Here is an 18,361-nt window from a genome sequence, read left to right on the forward strand (position 1 = left end):
TAAAAATGTACTCTTTGTACCTGTTGTATTTTCCATAGGAGGCATTACTTTTGAAGCAATTTATGTAAACGCCCACCTACGCTGGTCTCATGTTCATTGCATACACAAGTTTACTCTTTCCTAATACTCACTGTTGCTGTAGATATTGGCATTCATTATTACTGTATGAAATTAGAATCACAGAATCACCAAGGTTGGAAAAGACCCACAGGATTACCCAGTCCATCCACCTACCAATAGTTCTCACTAAACCATGTCCCTCAACACAATGTCCAAACGTTCCTTGAACACCTCCAGGGTTGGTGACTTCACCACTTCCCCGAGCAGCCCATTTGAGTGCCTGACCACTCTTTCAGAGTAGTATTTCCTAATGTCCAGTCTGAATGCTGAATCGTGAATTCAAAAAAAAGGCAAATGAACAGGGCATTCTTTCAAGCTGTTCTGTTAGAGAACCAACTGCACAGGAAAAAAAAAATCTTAAAGAAAAATAGGAAAATGTGGACACTCCAGTTATTGCCTAGTAACCTAGAAAGTTAAATACCAGCATTACTAAGAGTAAAATCCAGCTCTTTTGAATCTCATTTAAAATGTAATGCTTTCTTTGGTTTGTAGCCCCTGCACAGCAGCACTTTGGATACAGTGCAACACATAGTATGCAACCACATAATTGAAGGTGCTGTTGAAACGGAAGAGTTAAGGGGGAGATGATTCAGCACCTTTAGCTTGCAAGGGTAATCTTACAGTGGGGCTAAGCTTTCACGTTGTTAATTCAGGTCAGATATTAGGAAATGTTTGTTCACAGAAAGGGTGGTGAGGCACTGGCACAGGCTGCCCAGGGGAGTGGCGGAGTCACCGCCCCTGGAGGTGTTCAAGAAACGTGTAGATATGGCACCTAGGGACATGGACACTTCTTTCCAGAAAGGGTTGTTAAGCACTGGAATAGGCTCCGCAGCGAGGTGGTTGAGTCACCATCCCTGGATGTGTTTAAAAACCGTTTGGATGTGGTGTCAGGGACATGATGTAGCAGAGGGTTGTTAGTTAGGGTAGTATGGTTAGGTTGTGGTTGGACTTGATGATCTTTAAGGTCTTTTCCAATCTGAGCAATTCTATGATTCTATGGTTACCAGGTACGGTGGTGTTGAGCTGATGGCCGGACCGGACAAAGTCAGAGGTCTTTTCCAACCTCAGTGATTCTATGATTCCAAAAGCTTAACACCTCCAAGAAACACAAATCGGTACGAGCATAGCTGCACAACACACCCCACCGCTCCCTCCTCTCGACCCCCCCCAGGCGATCCCACAGCAAAACCCCAGCCCCGGCCGGCCGCCGAGACATGCTCAGTGCTCACGACGGCGCCCCGCCCCCCCCCTGACCCGGATACAGACAGGCTCCGCTCCGCCCCAGCCCGCTGGGAGCTGGAGCCGGCCGGCCCCGCCGCGGCGGAGCGAACCGAGCCATGGGGCCGCAGTGAGTGCCCGGTACCGCCCTCTGCGCCCGGCCATGGCGCCCATGGGGATCCGCCTCTCCCCGCTCGGCATGGCCGTGTTCTGCCTGCTGGGGCTGGGTGTCCTCTACCATCTCTACTCCGGATTCCTGGCCGGCCGCTTCGCCTTCTTCATGCTGAGCGAGCCGGCGGCGGGCGGACCCGAGGGATCCCGCGGTTCGGCGGCCAACGTGGACCTGAGGGAGCTGCTGGCCGTGTCCGTGCTGGCGGCCGTGCGGGGCGGCGTGGAGGTGCGGCGGGTCCGCGATGGCAACGTGCTCAACGAAAAGGCCAAGGGGAAGACACGGGAGGGGGCCGAGGAGAAGCTGACGAGCGGCGACCTGCTGTCCAACCGCCGCATGTTCCACCTGCTGAGGGCCGCCTTCCCCGCCGTGCAGGTAGGTGGGTGCTGCGTGCAGCCGCCTCTCGGGGAGCGACACGTGTCGGCGTCCGGCTGGGGACGGGGCGAAGGAAACGCGCTTCTTTTCGTGGTTGCCTTTGTGGCGGTGCCACCTCATCGTCAGTGGGAGGAAGGGGTTGGGAGGGTGAGGAGATCCAAGCCATTCTAGCTCCTGTGACTCCGTAAGCAGGCATTTAGTCAGTTTTCAGTGCCTGGTTAGAGGGTCCTTTGGGTGTGTGTCTCTTCGTAAAGTGCTGTACGGACCACATTCACTGTGAAACCATCAGATTGATGGATCGTTGATGTGGAGTTGTTAAGTTCTTCATCTTTCTCTACAAGAGTATTGGCACGCCTTCAGGCCGTGCTCTGAAGGTGAATGGTTTGTCTGTCAGCGACAAGCTGCCTTAAGAAACTCTGTGTTGAAGGAAAAGTCCCGGATTGTTATGGTGTGACTGCGTGGCTGCTGAAAGTAACGCATTTTGACCCCTCTGTAGGAGGAGGGATTGCCTTTGTGTAGGTATAAAGGCTTTCTGTGTTAACTGAAGGCTGGGGATTTGCTTTGGGATTAGAGCTTGGTGCAGTGCTTGCTCTGTGTGTGGCTGCCTGTGTGTGCCCCTCTCAGGTGACGGTTTGACATGGGTCTTTTCTCCTTGAAGGACATGAATACTTAGCTTTCCATGCTTGAAAACAGTGTTTTGCTGTATTTTCCAAGTAGACAGCATTTTCTGTTATCCTTCAAAAACTGATGGTACTCCCTAAAGCACAGATATGTTCACAAATTCTGAAATCAATCACGTTTATATACATCCCAGAACCAGGTAAAATTCAGGTGTATGACTTTATCTTCTCCCCGGTTCTCTACTCTGTTAGATTGAATGAGCTTGAGAGTTTAAGAGGATGAGGAATAGTGAGTTTGACAAATCCTTCAGCTGATTTAATGTTTCTAACTCTGACAAGTCATCTCTGGGATATTTGAAGTATATGATCTGAATGATAACACCTTCTTTCATTAGGTATGTAAGAAATATCTACCAAACTGTGTATGTTGGTAAAACATGCTGTCTCAGGCTGTAGCATGCTGAAGTGGTGAGGCTCTGGCACAGAGGGGTACATTGTGGATGCCCCATCCCTGAAGGTGTATAACGCCAATTTGGATGGGGCTCTGAGCAACCTGATCTGGTGCCTGATTTAGTGGTTGGCAACCCTGTGCACAGCAGGACGATTGGAACTGAATGATCTTTGAGGTCCCTTCCAACTCAAGCCTTTTCTTTTCTTTTTTTTTTTTTTTTTTAAACTATTTGCATGTTACAGTACAAAATTTTCAGGTGTGAAGACAAGATCATCTTCATCAGTAATTCTGTTATGTACCTCTTGCATCCTCTATTTTAAATTCCTACTGTTTACGGAGCAGAACTGTAATTTGTGTTGATAACGATATGAAGTTTTTCTGAGACATCTTTCATGTGAAGCAATAAGGCCGCAGCCTTATCTCCAAGTACAGACGGACACTCCAGCATAAAGAATGTTGCTCAAGTAAAATAGAAACCCTTCTCTATTTTTGCTCGAGAAGACAGTGGTAACAAAAGAACTGTCACACAAAAACTGAAAGAATTCAGCAAAGTTTGTGAGTAAAGCAAAATACTGATTTACTTGCATCATGGAAGCCCTAAGCTTAACGGGTATCTCAGCGTTAAGCTCATGATAAATTGTGGCTTTCCAATGTTTAAAAATAACTACGGGGAGAAGTCATTTGACTGAAATAAACCGAAGTCAGTGAGCAGTCGTGGATGTCCTGTATCATGCTGCTTGGCAGAGCACAAAATGTGCAGTCTGTCTGAAGTAGAACTTCTTCTAGGGAGTGGTTATTAAGAGAATGTAGGAAGAGCTAGACCTTCACATGTGGAAGCTGAAATAAATCTGGGTGGATTCTCACAATTCATTTAGTTGTGATTTGAAAATATATGTATATATATGTATCAAAATTTGAGGGGAAGAAGAGGGGAAAAATGATTAATACATAAAGAAAATGTTTTGCAAGTAATGCTGTTTTCATTTACAGTGTAACTCCACTGCTTACATTACCAGTTTTGTTTGATACAAATGTATGTATTTGCATTTAAAACCTGTTGCAGCAGGGTTGGATGAAACGGAAGAGCAACAGATCAATTCAGTTTTATGACTGCATAGGAAATGGAACAGTACTGTGTATTGTTGCTATACCCCCCCAACAAAAGGCACGGGCGGGTGGCAAGTCCTTTCTAACTCAGATATTGGCCAGGGTTGTCTCAGTGCAGTCAAGTGCAAGCAGTGAAAATTTGCATCTCCTATGAAGCTTGTGTGCAGGTGGCTTCAAAATGCATTTCATGGTCAAATATGCACAATGGTTTATCTTGATAAAATCTTCAACTGCAGCCACAGGCTTGAGATTTATCCTCAGCAGTGTTGTCTTCTTCTATTTGCTTGTCATGCTAAGAAGTACTCAGGGGTCTGATCCAGCTAAAATCATCTCTTCTGATTCTTTCTACTTTACCTATTTACCTTTTCTGGGTTACTTCACTGTTTGGTTTTTGGGTTGTTTCTCCATGCAGCTCAACTTACTCCTTGCCCAGCATTTGTGAAATAAGGACTGGCTTTGGGAACTGGGTGAAGGCTTTAAAGTGATGCTCAAGCCAGCCCTGATAAAGGATGGAGCGAGTGAGAGGAGAACCTATGATTCCAAATCCAGTTGGAAACTGCCAAGAATCCTGGATATGCTCTGCCTGGAAGATCTGCTCTGTTTGAACAGATGACTTGTTCAGGAGTTTCATTAGCATTACCCGCTACAAGAATTTATCTGAGCACTACATGTCAGGGTATTCTGTTTTAACAGTGCTGCCTGTGTGGAAGTTGGTGTTGGAAACTTGATATCTGAATGCATCCAAGGTGAAAAGTGTAAAATAAGTAACACTTTAAGAATACTTAAATGCTTCACTTTGCATTGCGGCCCTACTGACAGACTGCATCAACACATCAGAAGGAACAGTGTACTTGCACAAAGGGGTGGGAATGATTTACTAGGGAGGTGCATTCTCCTTAAATGTGAGCTTTGGCCAAAGTCCTGTTCTCACATTGAAAAAGCCAGTTTTAAAGTGGCACACATAGTTCTGCTTTTTTGCTTCTGCACTACACTGCCATGACTTTCACAGGATGCAGATTTCAGTCTTGCTAACTCAAATGATCTCTCCCCCTCGTTAGGCAGTTTGTGCTTATTTTTGACCAGTACTTTGATATTTTTTCTCTGTAGTTGTGCCAGCTGTATGTCTCGTTTTCTGAATATTGAATATTGAGCAAAGAAATGCCCTTATTTTCTTCTTGGTTTATTGTGACTATAATGGAAATCAAGTCTTCTCTTCCCAGCCTTTCCCTTTAAGCATCTTTTCATTGGTCTTGACGCTGCCCTGAACCTAATGGTTCTTTTATCTATTTAGAATAGAGTAGAATCATAGAATCCTTAGAACTGGAAGGGGCTCTTAAAGGTCATTTAGTCTAACTCCCCTGCAGTGAACAGGGACATGCATAGTTAGATCAGGTTGCCCAGAGCCTACCCTTGAATGTCTCCAGGGATGGGACATTTGTCATCTCTATGGGCAGCCTGTTCCAGTGCCTTACCTCCTTCACTGTTTAAAAATAAAATAAAATAAAAATACATATACCTTGAGTAAATCTACCCTTTTTAAGCTTGAAGCCATTTCCCCTTGTTCTGTCACCATAGACCCTGCTAAAGAGTCTGTCCTCTTCTTTCCTGTAGCTCCCCTTTAGGTACTGAAAGGCCACAATCAGGAGCCTTCTCTTTTCCAGGCCTAAGATGGCAAGCTCTGCATCTGATAACTAATTCAGTGGGGTAAGATAGGTATGTCAAAGGACTAGATCTTAAGAACAAATGCTACTTAGATTTTAGAAGGGTTTCGGTGCTCTCCAGCGTAAACACAGTAATTTGTTTCTTCTCGTTGGAAGAAAGGCATTCTTAGTTCTTAGGGCTTTAAGAAAGTTGACATTCTTTTGGCCATCACAATCATGGTGATTACAAGCATATTTGTAAGTAAAGCAAGAAGCATGAATGCTAATCTGTATTCTCATCAGTAGGTGTTGGCTGAGCATACACTTTCTAATATGGGTTTTACCTGATGCTCGTTGACTCTTGCTGAGTCTGTACCCAAAATGAAATTAAACCCCCAACTTTATGGTATCAGGCTCTGTGATCATATCTTTGCAGGTATAATTACCAGTAGCACTGTGCTTGCAGCAGGGCTATCTGGTCTGTCAGCTGAGCACCTGGAGCTCTGTGCTGGTGCAGTGCCTCACAGAACACAGAGCTCCTTGGAGCTGCTGTGTACGTGCTGTTCTCTGCTCCTGCGTGGCTGGGGTCTTAGGTTGACAAGTGGTGCTGTGGCACTTACAGCAAGCCTGTCATTCCTTTCTTTCTGTTGAACTTCTGTCTGTGCAGAACTGTGAATGTGAATTTAGTGAAACAATTTGTGGACTAACGAGGGAGTGACGTTTTATTACTTTTATTGTTCTTAGGTTTTAGTTGTTTCAACAGGTGTAACTCCTGTGATCCGTGCAATTTCCTCTGTTGTATTTCTGCTATTTTTACCAACTTCTATTCATTGTAAGTCAGGATGCAAGAAAATGAGGCAGCTTTGCCCTCTGGTACAATTGAGGGAGAAGTCAGCAAACAAAGGTGAAAGAGCCCAGCCTCCAGTGTGTGGGAGTATGTCCCTTCTCAGAGCTGGGTGGTGATGGTGGGACGTGTGTGGCTGTGCAAGGGAAGCTTCGGTAAATGGAGTGAGCTCAAAGGCTGCTGAGGGAACCTTTCTCCTCTGAATGTTCTTCTGAAGCCTAACCAAGTAACTGATCACTTGAATCACTTGAATACAAATGGCCAAGTTCAGTTTGAATCTTAAGTGTGTGTAAGGCACACGTTGTGTAATGACTGACGAGTTGACTGTGTCTGTTAAGCAGAGCTAATGCCCTAAGAAAACAGAAAAGTGAAGTCAAGAACCTGTTAGTGTTTTGCTGATGTTCCTGTGTGCTGCTTCATCTCGGTCTTTAGGCATTTTGTTTCATGTTCCTGTTTGAATCACAGGAGTTACCCATTCAGCTGATCACTCTGTTCTTGAACTATTGTACTTGGAATTGTAAATTCACAAGTCAGAATATGAGTACATCTTGTTGTTACCTGAACTGTCTTGTTTATGTTGAGTGGAATAGTAATTGTTTTCTATACTAATGAAAAAGCATCAAGATTTGGAACTGAGAGCACTTTATTACCAGATGGGGATCTAAAAGACTTTCAGGAATAAGCACATATGTAAGATGGATTGCTATTTAAATCTAACTCTTAAGAGTAGGTGATAGCAAGCGTAGAAACTTGCAACTTTATAGTTAGGTATGTTAACAGTTTGAGAGTATCTTGCTGGAATAAACTTTGGCTAAAGCATTTAGCATTGTGGTTGTTAATCTACCATAGCTGAAGATTTGGCAGTTGAGTCAACTGCGTATCCATATCGCTTCAGAAAAGGTTGAAATTTAAGGTCACAGCCTTTGGAAGCTTCCAGCAAATAGGAATGGCAGGTAGGAACTCAACATCAAGCAGTAAAATGTGCCATCATATTAATACAAAGGCACGTTTTCCTGGTATATTCTCTTGTATTTAAAGTAAAAGAAGAAAAGTTCCCAGTACTAAGGACTGGTGATTCTCTGTAAGGCAACATTATTATACAGACCTATAATACAGTTTCCTAACAATAAATAAATTTCGTATATGCAGGTGGTGGAATGGCTGTGAGTTTCTGCGTGGCCTATGACTTGTATTCAGCCGAGGATGCAGAATAAATAGTAATACTGGTAGAAGAGTGAGTGACCCAGATGACTGTTTCTTTCAGGTGGCTTGCAGAGGAAGAGCAGAAAATGGAACTAGTGTCACGGGGTCTATACGACCACAGCACTGCTATCTTTTTTTCCACTGTTTTTTTTCTGGCAGATTAGTTATGACTGTTGCAAGAGACTGCACTAGCAATATAAATGCTGCAACATCATGGGTTACACAATTTTTGAAGTAGTAGGTGTTTCTCTGAAAACAGTACCTTTTAGATACTTGCAGAGAATCACAGAATAGCTGAGGCTAGAGGGGACCTTAGGGTCCTTCTGGCTCAAGCCCTGCTCAAGTAAGGATACCGAGAGTAGGATGCCAGGCCCATGGTCAGGTAGCTTCTGAATATCACAAAGAAGGAGGTTCCTCAGCCTCTGGGCGAAATCTCTGGTGCATCTCAGAGAAAGAAAGATGCGAGTCATGAAGTTCACACTGCCACATCCTCAGCACCATCAGCCACATGTGGATACGGGATTTGACATTGGAGGTGTCTTTAATTCCAAAGATGCAACGCAGTACTTCATATCAGCTGGGCTAGCATTTTAATTCCAGAACTTAGCCTTTGAAACCAAAAATCTCAGCAACTATTACTGTGCAAATCTCTAATTTTACTGTAATAACAAGTGTAACGAGATATTTCTTTCCTTTTTATAGAATTGATTCCAACTCTAGTAACTTTTTTGGAAGCAGCCTTTGTTCTGCATTCTATTGAGGAAATGTATTTTGTTGCCAGTTTTTTTCTTTTCTTGTTAAAATGCAATTTCTTATAGAGGTGCCTGATATGCTGTAGCAGAACTTGAACTGCCTGGAGGTTGTGTTGAGCCTGCCAAGTCTGTGGAGCTACTTGTTTTGACTCTGCAGAACGGTTCCCCCTGGAAAAAAACACAGTCATCAGGTTGATCGTACAATGACAGATGTTTAATTTGTAAATGTCATGGCAACTTCAAGGGTTCTGCTTGGCGTGTAGTGCTTCAAATACTGGTTTTACATGAAAAGACAGCTATGACGTGGCTGGAGATGTTGAAGTTTTGCTTGCTTCTTTATTTTTCAGTCCTCTTGAACAAGATGGCCTTTAACCCTTTGCTAATAATCTGTTACAGCTGAGATGTGTGGTGTCTTTTCTTGTCAAGTAAATTCAGTGAAAATCCTACTGATACGAAGTCTGTTATATTCAAACGCAGAATTAAAGAATGATTTGAGTTGGAAGGGTCTTTTAAAAGTTACTTAGCCCAACTCCCATACAAAGACAGGGACATCTACAGCTACATCAGGTTGCTCAGAGATCCATTCAGCCTGACCTAATCTGATCACTTCTTTATTTTCATTGTTTTTCAGTGTCACTTATCTGTGACATCTATAATAAGTTTGTTTAGTTAAAGGATATTCATCTGCTTTAGCAGTTAGATATCTGGATCCAAGCTAATATGATTGCAGACTCCTCTGTAGTCAATGAGGTGAAATAGGTGGTTGTAAGCGGTAGACACCTCGCATCCCATGTCTGCTTGACATTTTGACGTGGCTGGACATCAGAACTAATCAATAAAAAAAAATCATTTTAGAATTACATTAGATTTAGCTTGCCTCTAAACTGGCTTTTCTGATATTCTGGAATGTCTTAAAAGTCCAAGTTGAGTACACTTAGGCATTTAAAAAACACATCTGAGCAACAAGCTTCATTGTTCTAATGAATAATTAGTGGACTGATGCATTGCTGAAGGCTTCTTATAGGCTGAAGCATGAAAGGCACAGTGATAGAGCCTTCCTTTTTACTGTCAGTAGAAAGAACAAAGAAGTACCAGTCTCCTGATGTAACTGAGGTGCTAAAAGGAAATGAGTTGAATTTATCTGAATTTCGTTTGGCATTACCTTTGTTCAGTTATATTACAGCTCTCCTGTAAACCATGCATGAAATTGTAGTAAGCTAGTAAGTGTGAACTGAGGCAGGTTGACCTGTGTAACCCTGCGTGAGGAACTGTGGGGGCATATGTTTTGTAGTGTAAGATATCATTATGTACAGTATTCTGTGTCAGATGAATCTGTTGTGACTCAAAGCTGTCTTACTACTTCAGCTGAAATTACAGTACTGGGTTTTGCAGAATGTTCATCCCTTCAGCAGAATGAGGTCGCGAGTTGCACTAACGGACAGAGCTCTGATCTCCATTCTGAAATAGGCAGTCTCCACTATCAGTGTGGACTGGGACAAGTGGATTGAGAACGTCCCTATGGAGACAAACCCGTGGCTGTTGGTGGATAAAAAGCTTGACATGAGCCAACAGTGTGAGCTTGCAGCCTGGAAAGCCAACTGTACCCTGATCTGCTTCAAAAAAGGGATGGTCAACAGGTCAAGGGAGGAGATTGTCTCCTTCTGGTTTGCCCTTCTGTGTCCCCATCTAGAGTATTGCATCCAGGGTCCCCAGCGCAAGAAAGACATGGAGCTGTTGGAGCAGGCCCAAAGGAGGGCTACAAAGGTTATCAAAAGGCTGGAGCACCTCTCCTATGAAGGCAGGCTGAGGGAGGTGGGCTTGTTCAGCCTAGAAAAGGGAAAGTGCTGGGGAGACTTCACTGTAGCCTTCCAGTACTTGAGGGGAGCTTATAAATAGGAGGGAGATTGACTTTTCAGACTGGCAGGTAGTGATAGAACAAGAGGGAACAGCTTTAAGCTAAAAGAGGAGATTTAAGTTAGGTGTTAGGAAGAAATTCTTAGGGAGTGGTGAGGCACAGGTTCAGAAGAGTTGTGGATGCCCTGTCTCTGGAGGCATTCAGGGTTTGGTTGGATGGGGCTCAGGCAGCTTGATCTGATGAAAGATATCACTGCCTGTGAGGGATTTAATTCTGTGGTTCTATGTAACACTCTCTGTTCAAGAATAAAATTCAGTAGGCTAGACAGCAAGTGACAGCAAGGTTAAATATTATTAACTGCTGTTTATAAATGTTATTTCTAGGTTATCTTCGTTTCTCGGCCTAATCTACCCTAAAGACAGATGAGGAATGTTACTGACTTGTTTATAAAATAAAACGCATCTGACAGCTGTGTAAAGGTTAGTTAGCAGCTCTAGTTGAGCTGCTTATATTGCTAGTCATTATTCAATCCCTGAAGCAGGAATATAACCTAGGATTCTTAATCCCACGTGTCATACTACAGTCTGCAAATTACTGATAAGAATTGTACACTTGAATCTTTGTTTACTGGTCAGTGTAAGTACAGTATTAGATCTCCACTGTAGCTGTATAGTGTACAAGCATCCTGAACTGAATATTCTGCTTGTATCTTTGACGCAACTGCATTTAAATTCTGAGTAAAAGATAGAATTCTTACAATGGGAACACTCCATAGGAAGAGTTGAAGTCAGAATTATGGTGTCCAACTGTGGTGTGGTTCACGATAAAACTGTGTATTGTGATTTTTTCATTACTTGTAACATGATGTTAGCAACTTGTCAGTTGCTGAAAAATGACCAGTGTGTGCTGTTGTAGTTTGAGGTGAAGGGAGAAACAGATGCATACAAGATTTTCTAACTTTTCCACTTCTACAGTTGCTGCATCTGATAAATTAATGCACCTGCTTTTGTTTTCTTATCGTAGATAAACTCTGAGGAACGTGTTGATACAACTGATCAGGAGACAGTCTCTTGGGATCGCAATATTCCTGAAGATATAAAAGAAAAAATACAGCCTAAAGAGGTTCCAGCAGAAAGTGTTACTGTCTGGATTGATCCATTAGATGCTACACAAGAGTACACAGGTGTGTAATTCTAATGTTTGTCTTTTTACTAAAGGCAAAATGGTAAGTATTTAAAGTGGCATCTCTAAATACTGATACGTATTTAGAGTGTGCTTTATCAAAGCTGATGTGTTACACTGAGCACATTTTTATAATGAAATCTGTACAGCTGTCACACCATAGCATTACTTTTATGCGTTCCAACTCTGAAATAACTGAGGAATTCTTTGCAACAAAGTAATTACTAAAATAGATGGTAATGTCACTTACAGGTTCTGCTGGTACTGCATGTCTTGATTTCAGTTATTACTGTGATAACACTAAGCTCAGAATTTTTTTGTTCCTTTCTGTAAAGAAAAGAATAAACGAATATATTTAACTTGATTAAAATGACTTCTTGTTTCTGACTTTTGAAAAGGATATATAATTCAGTCTCTCTTTTTCATATGTTCTAAGATGTCGCTTAAGCAGCTTAAGGCAATACAACTGAAATGTATTTGAATGTATTTGAATGTAGCTGAATATTCTATTGATACAATCACTTGTAAGGTGAATGTTTTTCAGTGTTTGAATGTTTCAGCTTTGAAACTATAGAAGATGGAGTATGGGGCATAGCAAGGAGAATTTAAGAGCACAGATTCTATGAAGATACACACTACGTAAGATAATTATTAGCAGTGGCTCTAGTATGAGCACAAGGTACATCTACTGAAGAAGAAAAACTGCTGGGGAACTGGGAGCCTGTAAAATCTTTTGCTGTCTACAAAGTTATTTGAAGATCAAACAAAGTTATGTAATTGTACCAGTTAGAAAGTAGGCTAGTCTTTAAAGAGCAATGTTTATATCATGTCCAACCTGCTTTTTTTCCTGCATTCTGAACATCTGTCTATGAACTTTCTTCCTTTCATTTTGCCCACAGAGGATCTTCGGCAGTATGTCACAACAATGGTTTGTGTGGCTGTAAATGGGAAACCAGTAATAGGAGTGATACATAAGCCATTCTCAGCGTATACAGGTATCTTTATCCCTTTGTATATTTCTGATCTCTTCTGTCATAGTGTTAACTAAAATTCAATGTTTGAGAGAAAATCTCTGGATATAAATGAGGAAAATAATACTTGAGTGCAAAAGAACAGCACTGCAGACCTCGGATCCAGAGCTGTCAGTGTGCTGTGAGGCCCCAAAGGAAAATGCTGTCTCTGTTTAATATAAAAATGATGCATTTAAAACAAATGAATAAATAAAAAAACAACTAATGGAAAATATGTTTAACAATTAAGATTTCTTCAATAGGAATGCTTGTAGGAAACCAAAGAAAATAAAACCAATATACATGCTGACTGGTCTTGTATGTGCTAATAGTCTTTAACAGAACTGCAGCAGAACTTGGGTCTATGAAATTGCATCCAGAGATAAATGAAAGATCTTAATGGCACCTGTTCCTATGTATCAGGCAAGACTGTCTAAGATGGCCTTATTGAGTATCTGATGTGTTTTATTAAGGCATATTCCTGGCCTAATTAAGTCATTAGTACTAATGAGGTATCAGTGAAGATAAGTTCACATTTGGCACTCTGTGGCCATGTGTACTTCTGAATGCTTCAAAGTAGTTTTAGTGTTCACATCTCATATAGTATACGCTTGAAAGAAGAATTTCTCTTCTTGTTTTTTCCTTAGGCAATACTGACCTCTAGCGTTGTGAAGTTATGTTCTTGCACAGGAACTGATTTAATGTATGAATTTTGTTCTCTTTTGTGCTTTTTGAACACTTAATATTTTGATCTAAACATTTTACCTTCTTTAAATGTGAACCTGATTACCAGTCATAGAATGATAGAATCACCAAGATTGGAAAAGACCTCTAAGATCATGCAGTCCAACAAGCACTGTTTTCCATTAAGCTATGTTGTTTAAGTATGTGCTATATTTTGGTATTCTTTAAGAATCCTGAAGGGCTTATTGGATTGTATTTTCTAAGTATCAACTTGTATGTAAATAAATGTTTTTCAGCACTGTAATCTTGAGGATTTAACTTGTTTAAAAAAGTCTGACATGTTCAGACATGGCATCAGATGAAATGCAATTAATTCTGTCATTCTGCGTGAAGAGTTTTCATTTTCCAAGCTGGAAGTAACAGCATGTTGTGAGTAGAATTGTTCCTAATAGTACCACACCAATACAAAGCAATGAAAAAGTCACTGTTGTCATTACACACAGCTCAGTCTGTTGCTGTACAATGTGGTCCTCTACTGAGATGCAATTGCTGGTTAGTCTGCTAAGTAAATGTCAAATTAATGGTTAGGAGATGCCACCTACGAAGCTTGGCTTTGAATTGCATGATGAAATAAGTAGTAGGTTGCATATAATAAAACCAGTCCTCCAAAATGCACTATCAAATGTTTTCACTTCCTTCTTTAGTATTATTATCCTTTGTAGCAGTAGAACATAAGGTAACATTTTTGCTGTCTTTTTTGAAGGGTTGTTTTTGGTTTTTACTGAAGAATTGTTTGAGGAGAAATTGGATCTAGATCTGCCTCAGAAATGTCTTCTAACTTTAATGATTTTTCAGTTGCAAGCTATTTTTGGGATTTTTTCCGCCTTATTGTGCACTTGAAAGCATGATATAGGAGTAGTCCATAAGCACAAAGCTGTGTGTGTGGAGCTGTTTCTTTTTCTTTTATGCTTCTGTGCACATGTGGACTTCCCTCAGTCAATCCTAAATTTTGCTCTTACAGAGGATAACTGAGTCGCTTCAGTCTTCTCCAAAGAGTGTTCTTTTATCTGTATGCTTAACAGAGAGCTTTTCATAAAGCTTAGTGGCATTTGTGTTTCTCTTGTAGCCTGGGCAATGGTGGATGGTGGGTCAAATGTAAAAGCTCGTTCCTTCTACAATGACAAGACTCCAAGGATTATTGTATCGCGCTCCCACGCAGGAAAAGTGGAGCAGGTTGCACGGCAGACTTTTGGAAATAAGACTGTGATAATCCCCGCTGGAGGAGCAGGTTTGGTTCTTTAAACGTTCTATCAATTTTATTGCTTTCAAACTATTTGAAGGGGTAGCCATTATTAGACAAAAGGAAATAAGTGTGACATGAGTTCTTTCTCCTCTTTTGTTCATGTTCCCAGAAGCAAGCGCTCAGCAGTAGGGACACAGTATCTCTTGAATATAGAAACCTGAATGCAAACCTGCTTCAGGCAGTTTGTGTGTATCTTGCCCTGGACCAGAGTGTGCTGTTTTGGTCCTGTTGAACATTGGTATACATTCACTGAAAGTGCTGATGCCTTTGTGGAAGGTAAAAGAATGTGTGACCAAATAAAGAATTATGGAAGAGAATCAGTTGGTTCCTAGATAACTAATAGTACATTAATTAGACAGCGTTACAAGAAAATGCCATTAAAGATTGATACTATTGCTTTCATTTACATCAGGAAATAGGAAAGTGTTGTAACTGAAGACCATTGCTATCTGTCCTGTATTCAGTCTGAGGAGTTTTTAGCTATGTTTCATAACCTTACACAATATCCTTTTGCATTTTACTGGCATAATGCAAATATATGCAATATATTGCTTCGCTAGTGTAAAGCAATGGATGTTTTTAGATCTCCAAAATCCATACAAAATTTGAATTTTACAGAAATGTGTCTTTTTAAGTCTTTAATGTGGAAAGCTAGAGAAGATGATCTTGTTCAGGCTCTTGACAGTGAATCTAAATCAATTTTCTTATGACAGAGGTGATGAAAGTGCATCTGATTATATTAGGCCTGGGCTTAACTCTGCAAATGAAGAAATTGTTTAGCAAAACAAAAATGATTGGTTGAATAGCTGAAAAATTTTAAAAAAAAATATCTCTGTAAAATAAAGAAAAGAATGCTATTTTAAGCAATAACTTTGTACTATGATAGACATAAATGTCCCTGGACTAAGTTGCTGTGACAAAGAGTGGTGTATATCTATGCATCTTTCTTGTAATAAAAAGCCAGAAAAAGAAGTAGACTTCACTGTAATATAGTGATCAGGGAATAAATATTTGAATGTAAGAGCAAAACTGTGTTTGAGTTTATAGTTTACTTCTTTTAACATGTGTCTAAATAAGTCTATGTAACACATAGGTAAAGTCTGTCTAAAGGAATCTTGAAGTGTTTTTTGTTCTTATGGGATTTTTATTTCAATTTTCTGTATAGGTCAGATGGCAGGCAGGTTTATTGGTGCTTTCAATGTTGTACTGCACTGGCAGGATATATACTTCATGACATCACTTTCCTGTATTTTGCATATGCAAGTTATTAACAGTTACTGTTAGGTTTTTCCTTTGTGTGGAATTGGAAAATGTGGTTTAACTTTTTTATTCTGACCAATTATTGTAGGTTACAAAGTGCTGGCTCTCCTTGACGTGGCTGAAAAGAATCAAGAAGAAGCTGATGTGTATATCCATGTCACCTATATTAAGAAGTGGGACATATGTGCTGGAAATGCAGTGTTGAGAGCATTGGGTGGCCACATGACTACTCTGACGGGTGAAGAAATTAGTTACACTGGCTCAGATGGCAATGAGGGGGGACTTATAGCCAGTATCAACATGGACCATAAAGCACTAATTGAAAAACTTCCAGATCTGGAAAAAACATCACACAAATAAATGTGGTTGATGGAGAAATACAAGTCATGCTTTTGTAGCCTCCAGATGCTCTGTCTAGAGAAGCAGGTTTGAAAACTTGCTGGGAAAGATGAACAGCAAAGCAGTTTGGTGAGGATGTGGGGACTGTATCATGCATTGGGTTTTCTCAGTGATGGTATCTAAAAAAAAATCAACAATAATAATAATAAGCAGAAGTAGGAAGAGGACTGACTGCCTCACACCTCAGTTTCCGTGTCTTTTTTTTCTTTTGGACCATTTTCATGCAGTTCTTACATTCAGGGAGCATATACGTTACATAGTTGTGAACATAGGAGAATTAAAGAGAAATCCAAATTGATTCATAAAATAACCTAAGTAGTTCTCACAGGAATTGCTTGGAAACTTTTACATCATGTTACTGTAGTTTTAGTGACTCCTTAATGAATTAAGTAGAAACAAAGATTGATTTATGTAGGTGTTTGATAACTGTAAACAATCTAATAGGAAAGATGACCCTGTGTTCTCTATCCCCTGAACAGAAAGCACAAGAAGATTGACACAAATTTATATGCTGCAACAGTCTATCTTTTGATAGAGTGGCACTCTTTCTGCTTTTGAAGAGGAAAATAAAAAAAAAAAAAAAAAAAAGAAACATTCTGTACTATTTTCACTTTCTCCTGAAGATTTAAACCAGTTTAATTCAGATGAGTTGTGAATGTCAGTGTTTTATTTATTAGTGAAATTATTTCCATATACCTTTTTAGAAGAAAGCAATGCGTCCTTGTATAGTTTTTTAACTGTTAATTCTTGTCCTTGCTGACTTCTCTGTACAGTGTTGAAGATGCATGCTGGGTTTTCCTCTGATGTCGGTCTTGTTCATCACTTGGTGTTTGTACTTACAGAAGCATCCTCTTCAGTCAGTCTTTATTGTTTGTTTGTTTGTTTTTTTCCATCTTTCAGTAGAGCCACACTCATATGGAATGGCTGATTGGTTGATTCCCTTTACAATATGAGCTAAAAGTAGCATATTTTTTTTTTCTAGAACTTCCCAAAGTGACTTTCTGTCTTCTTAGATTAAGGGATATTCTTTTCTGCTGTAAGTTCTTGAGCCATCCCAAATTACTTATGGTTACTTAATTTATACATACGTAGACTGTTTTCTGTTAACTTGAGTCTATTCAAGCAAGCTTGAAGAACAAGTGGCACTTGAAGTCCACAAAACCTTACTGAAAAATGCTCTTTGTGAGTCCAACTTGCATGTAGAATGTGGGCCCTTTGATACTAAGTGCTGAATTTTAGAGTATCTCTAAAATAGGTAGAGTTCTGTCTACATTGGTTTTGTTGTTCTGTGCACCCCTTTAAAGGATTTCAGAAAGTTAAAACAAACCTGTTATAATTATCAGTAGGTTCCTGTTTCTTCTCACAAAAACTAAAATACTTAATTAATACAAATACAAAAAAAAAAAAAAAAAAAAAAGGGTGTTTCAGTTTGGCTTTCTAAACCAAATTCTCATGTTTGTTTTCATCTTCTTTCACCATCCTGCTGTTCTGATCAAAAAGAGGTTTTTCTCCTTATGCCAGCTGGGGAATATGCGACAATACGTCTTTCAGTGTTCTTCTTGCTTGCATTCATGTTTCCAAAAGACCTCCTCAGATGTTGCATAATTACAGATACAGACTTTTATGTTGTTAACTTACTGGCAGGGTTGACTGATTGCTTAGTCTCACTAGCCTTTTGGTACGGGTAGATTTTCTTCTGATTTTTTTTTTTTCCCAAAATTGATACTATTGCTGCTATTTGTGCATCACTTTTACACATGTAGGTAATATATGAAGCAACTTAATTTCCAAGTTAAGTTTAATGAACAGCTATATATGCTATGATGGATAAGTGAATATACCCCTTTAGAAAAGAGGCTGATATTTTTCAACAAAACTTTGTTGAGCTTCCAAACCTCAATGGAAAATAAAAGTCCAGGTATTTACCAAGGCATTAGTAATGTTTTACAAGATTATTGCAGCTTCCCACCTCTCCCCCTCCCCCACTCCCACCTCATGCTGATAGAAGTGGCTTGAAGCCTAACAATAATTTAAAAAAAAAAAAAAAAAAAAAAAAAAAAAAAAAAAGCTTTTCTACTTAGTAATTAAAGAATTTGGATTAAATTATAAGGATGAGAAATAGCCACAATTGGCCTGGTGTTAAAATTTGAGTGTGTCACAGAGCTTGGA

General features: G+C 40.2%; 1 protein-coding gene across 1 annotated transcript; it reads left to right on the top strand.

The window, feature by feature from the left end:
- Nucleotides 1-1,501: 1,501 nt before the first annotated feature.
- Nucleotides 1,502-16,317, top strand: BPNT2 (3'(2'), 5'-bisphosphate nucleotidase 2; the record flags this gene model as incomplete). The annotated part of the gene is made up of 5 exons (XM_079533593.1): nucleotides 1,502-1,882; nucleotides 11,378-11,537; nucleotides 12,436-12,531; nucleotides 14,357-14,518; nucleotides 15,882-16,317. 5 exons carry the CDS (start codon nucleotides 1,502-1,504, stop codon nucleotides 16,151-16,153), a joined length of 1,071 nt encoding a protein of 356 aa, XP_079389719.1. The 3' UTR covers nucleotides 16,154-16,317.
- Nucleotides 16,318-18,361: the final 2,044 nt, after the last annotated feature.

This window comes from Tetrao urogallus, assembly GCF_951394365.1.
Source record: "Tetrao urogallus genome assembly, chromosome: 3".
NCBI lineage: Eukaryota > Metazoa > Chordata > Aves > Galliformes > Phasianidae > Tetrao > Tetrao urogallus.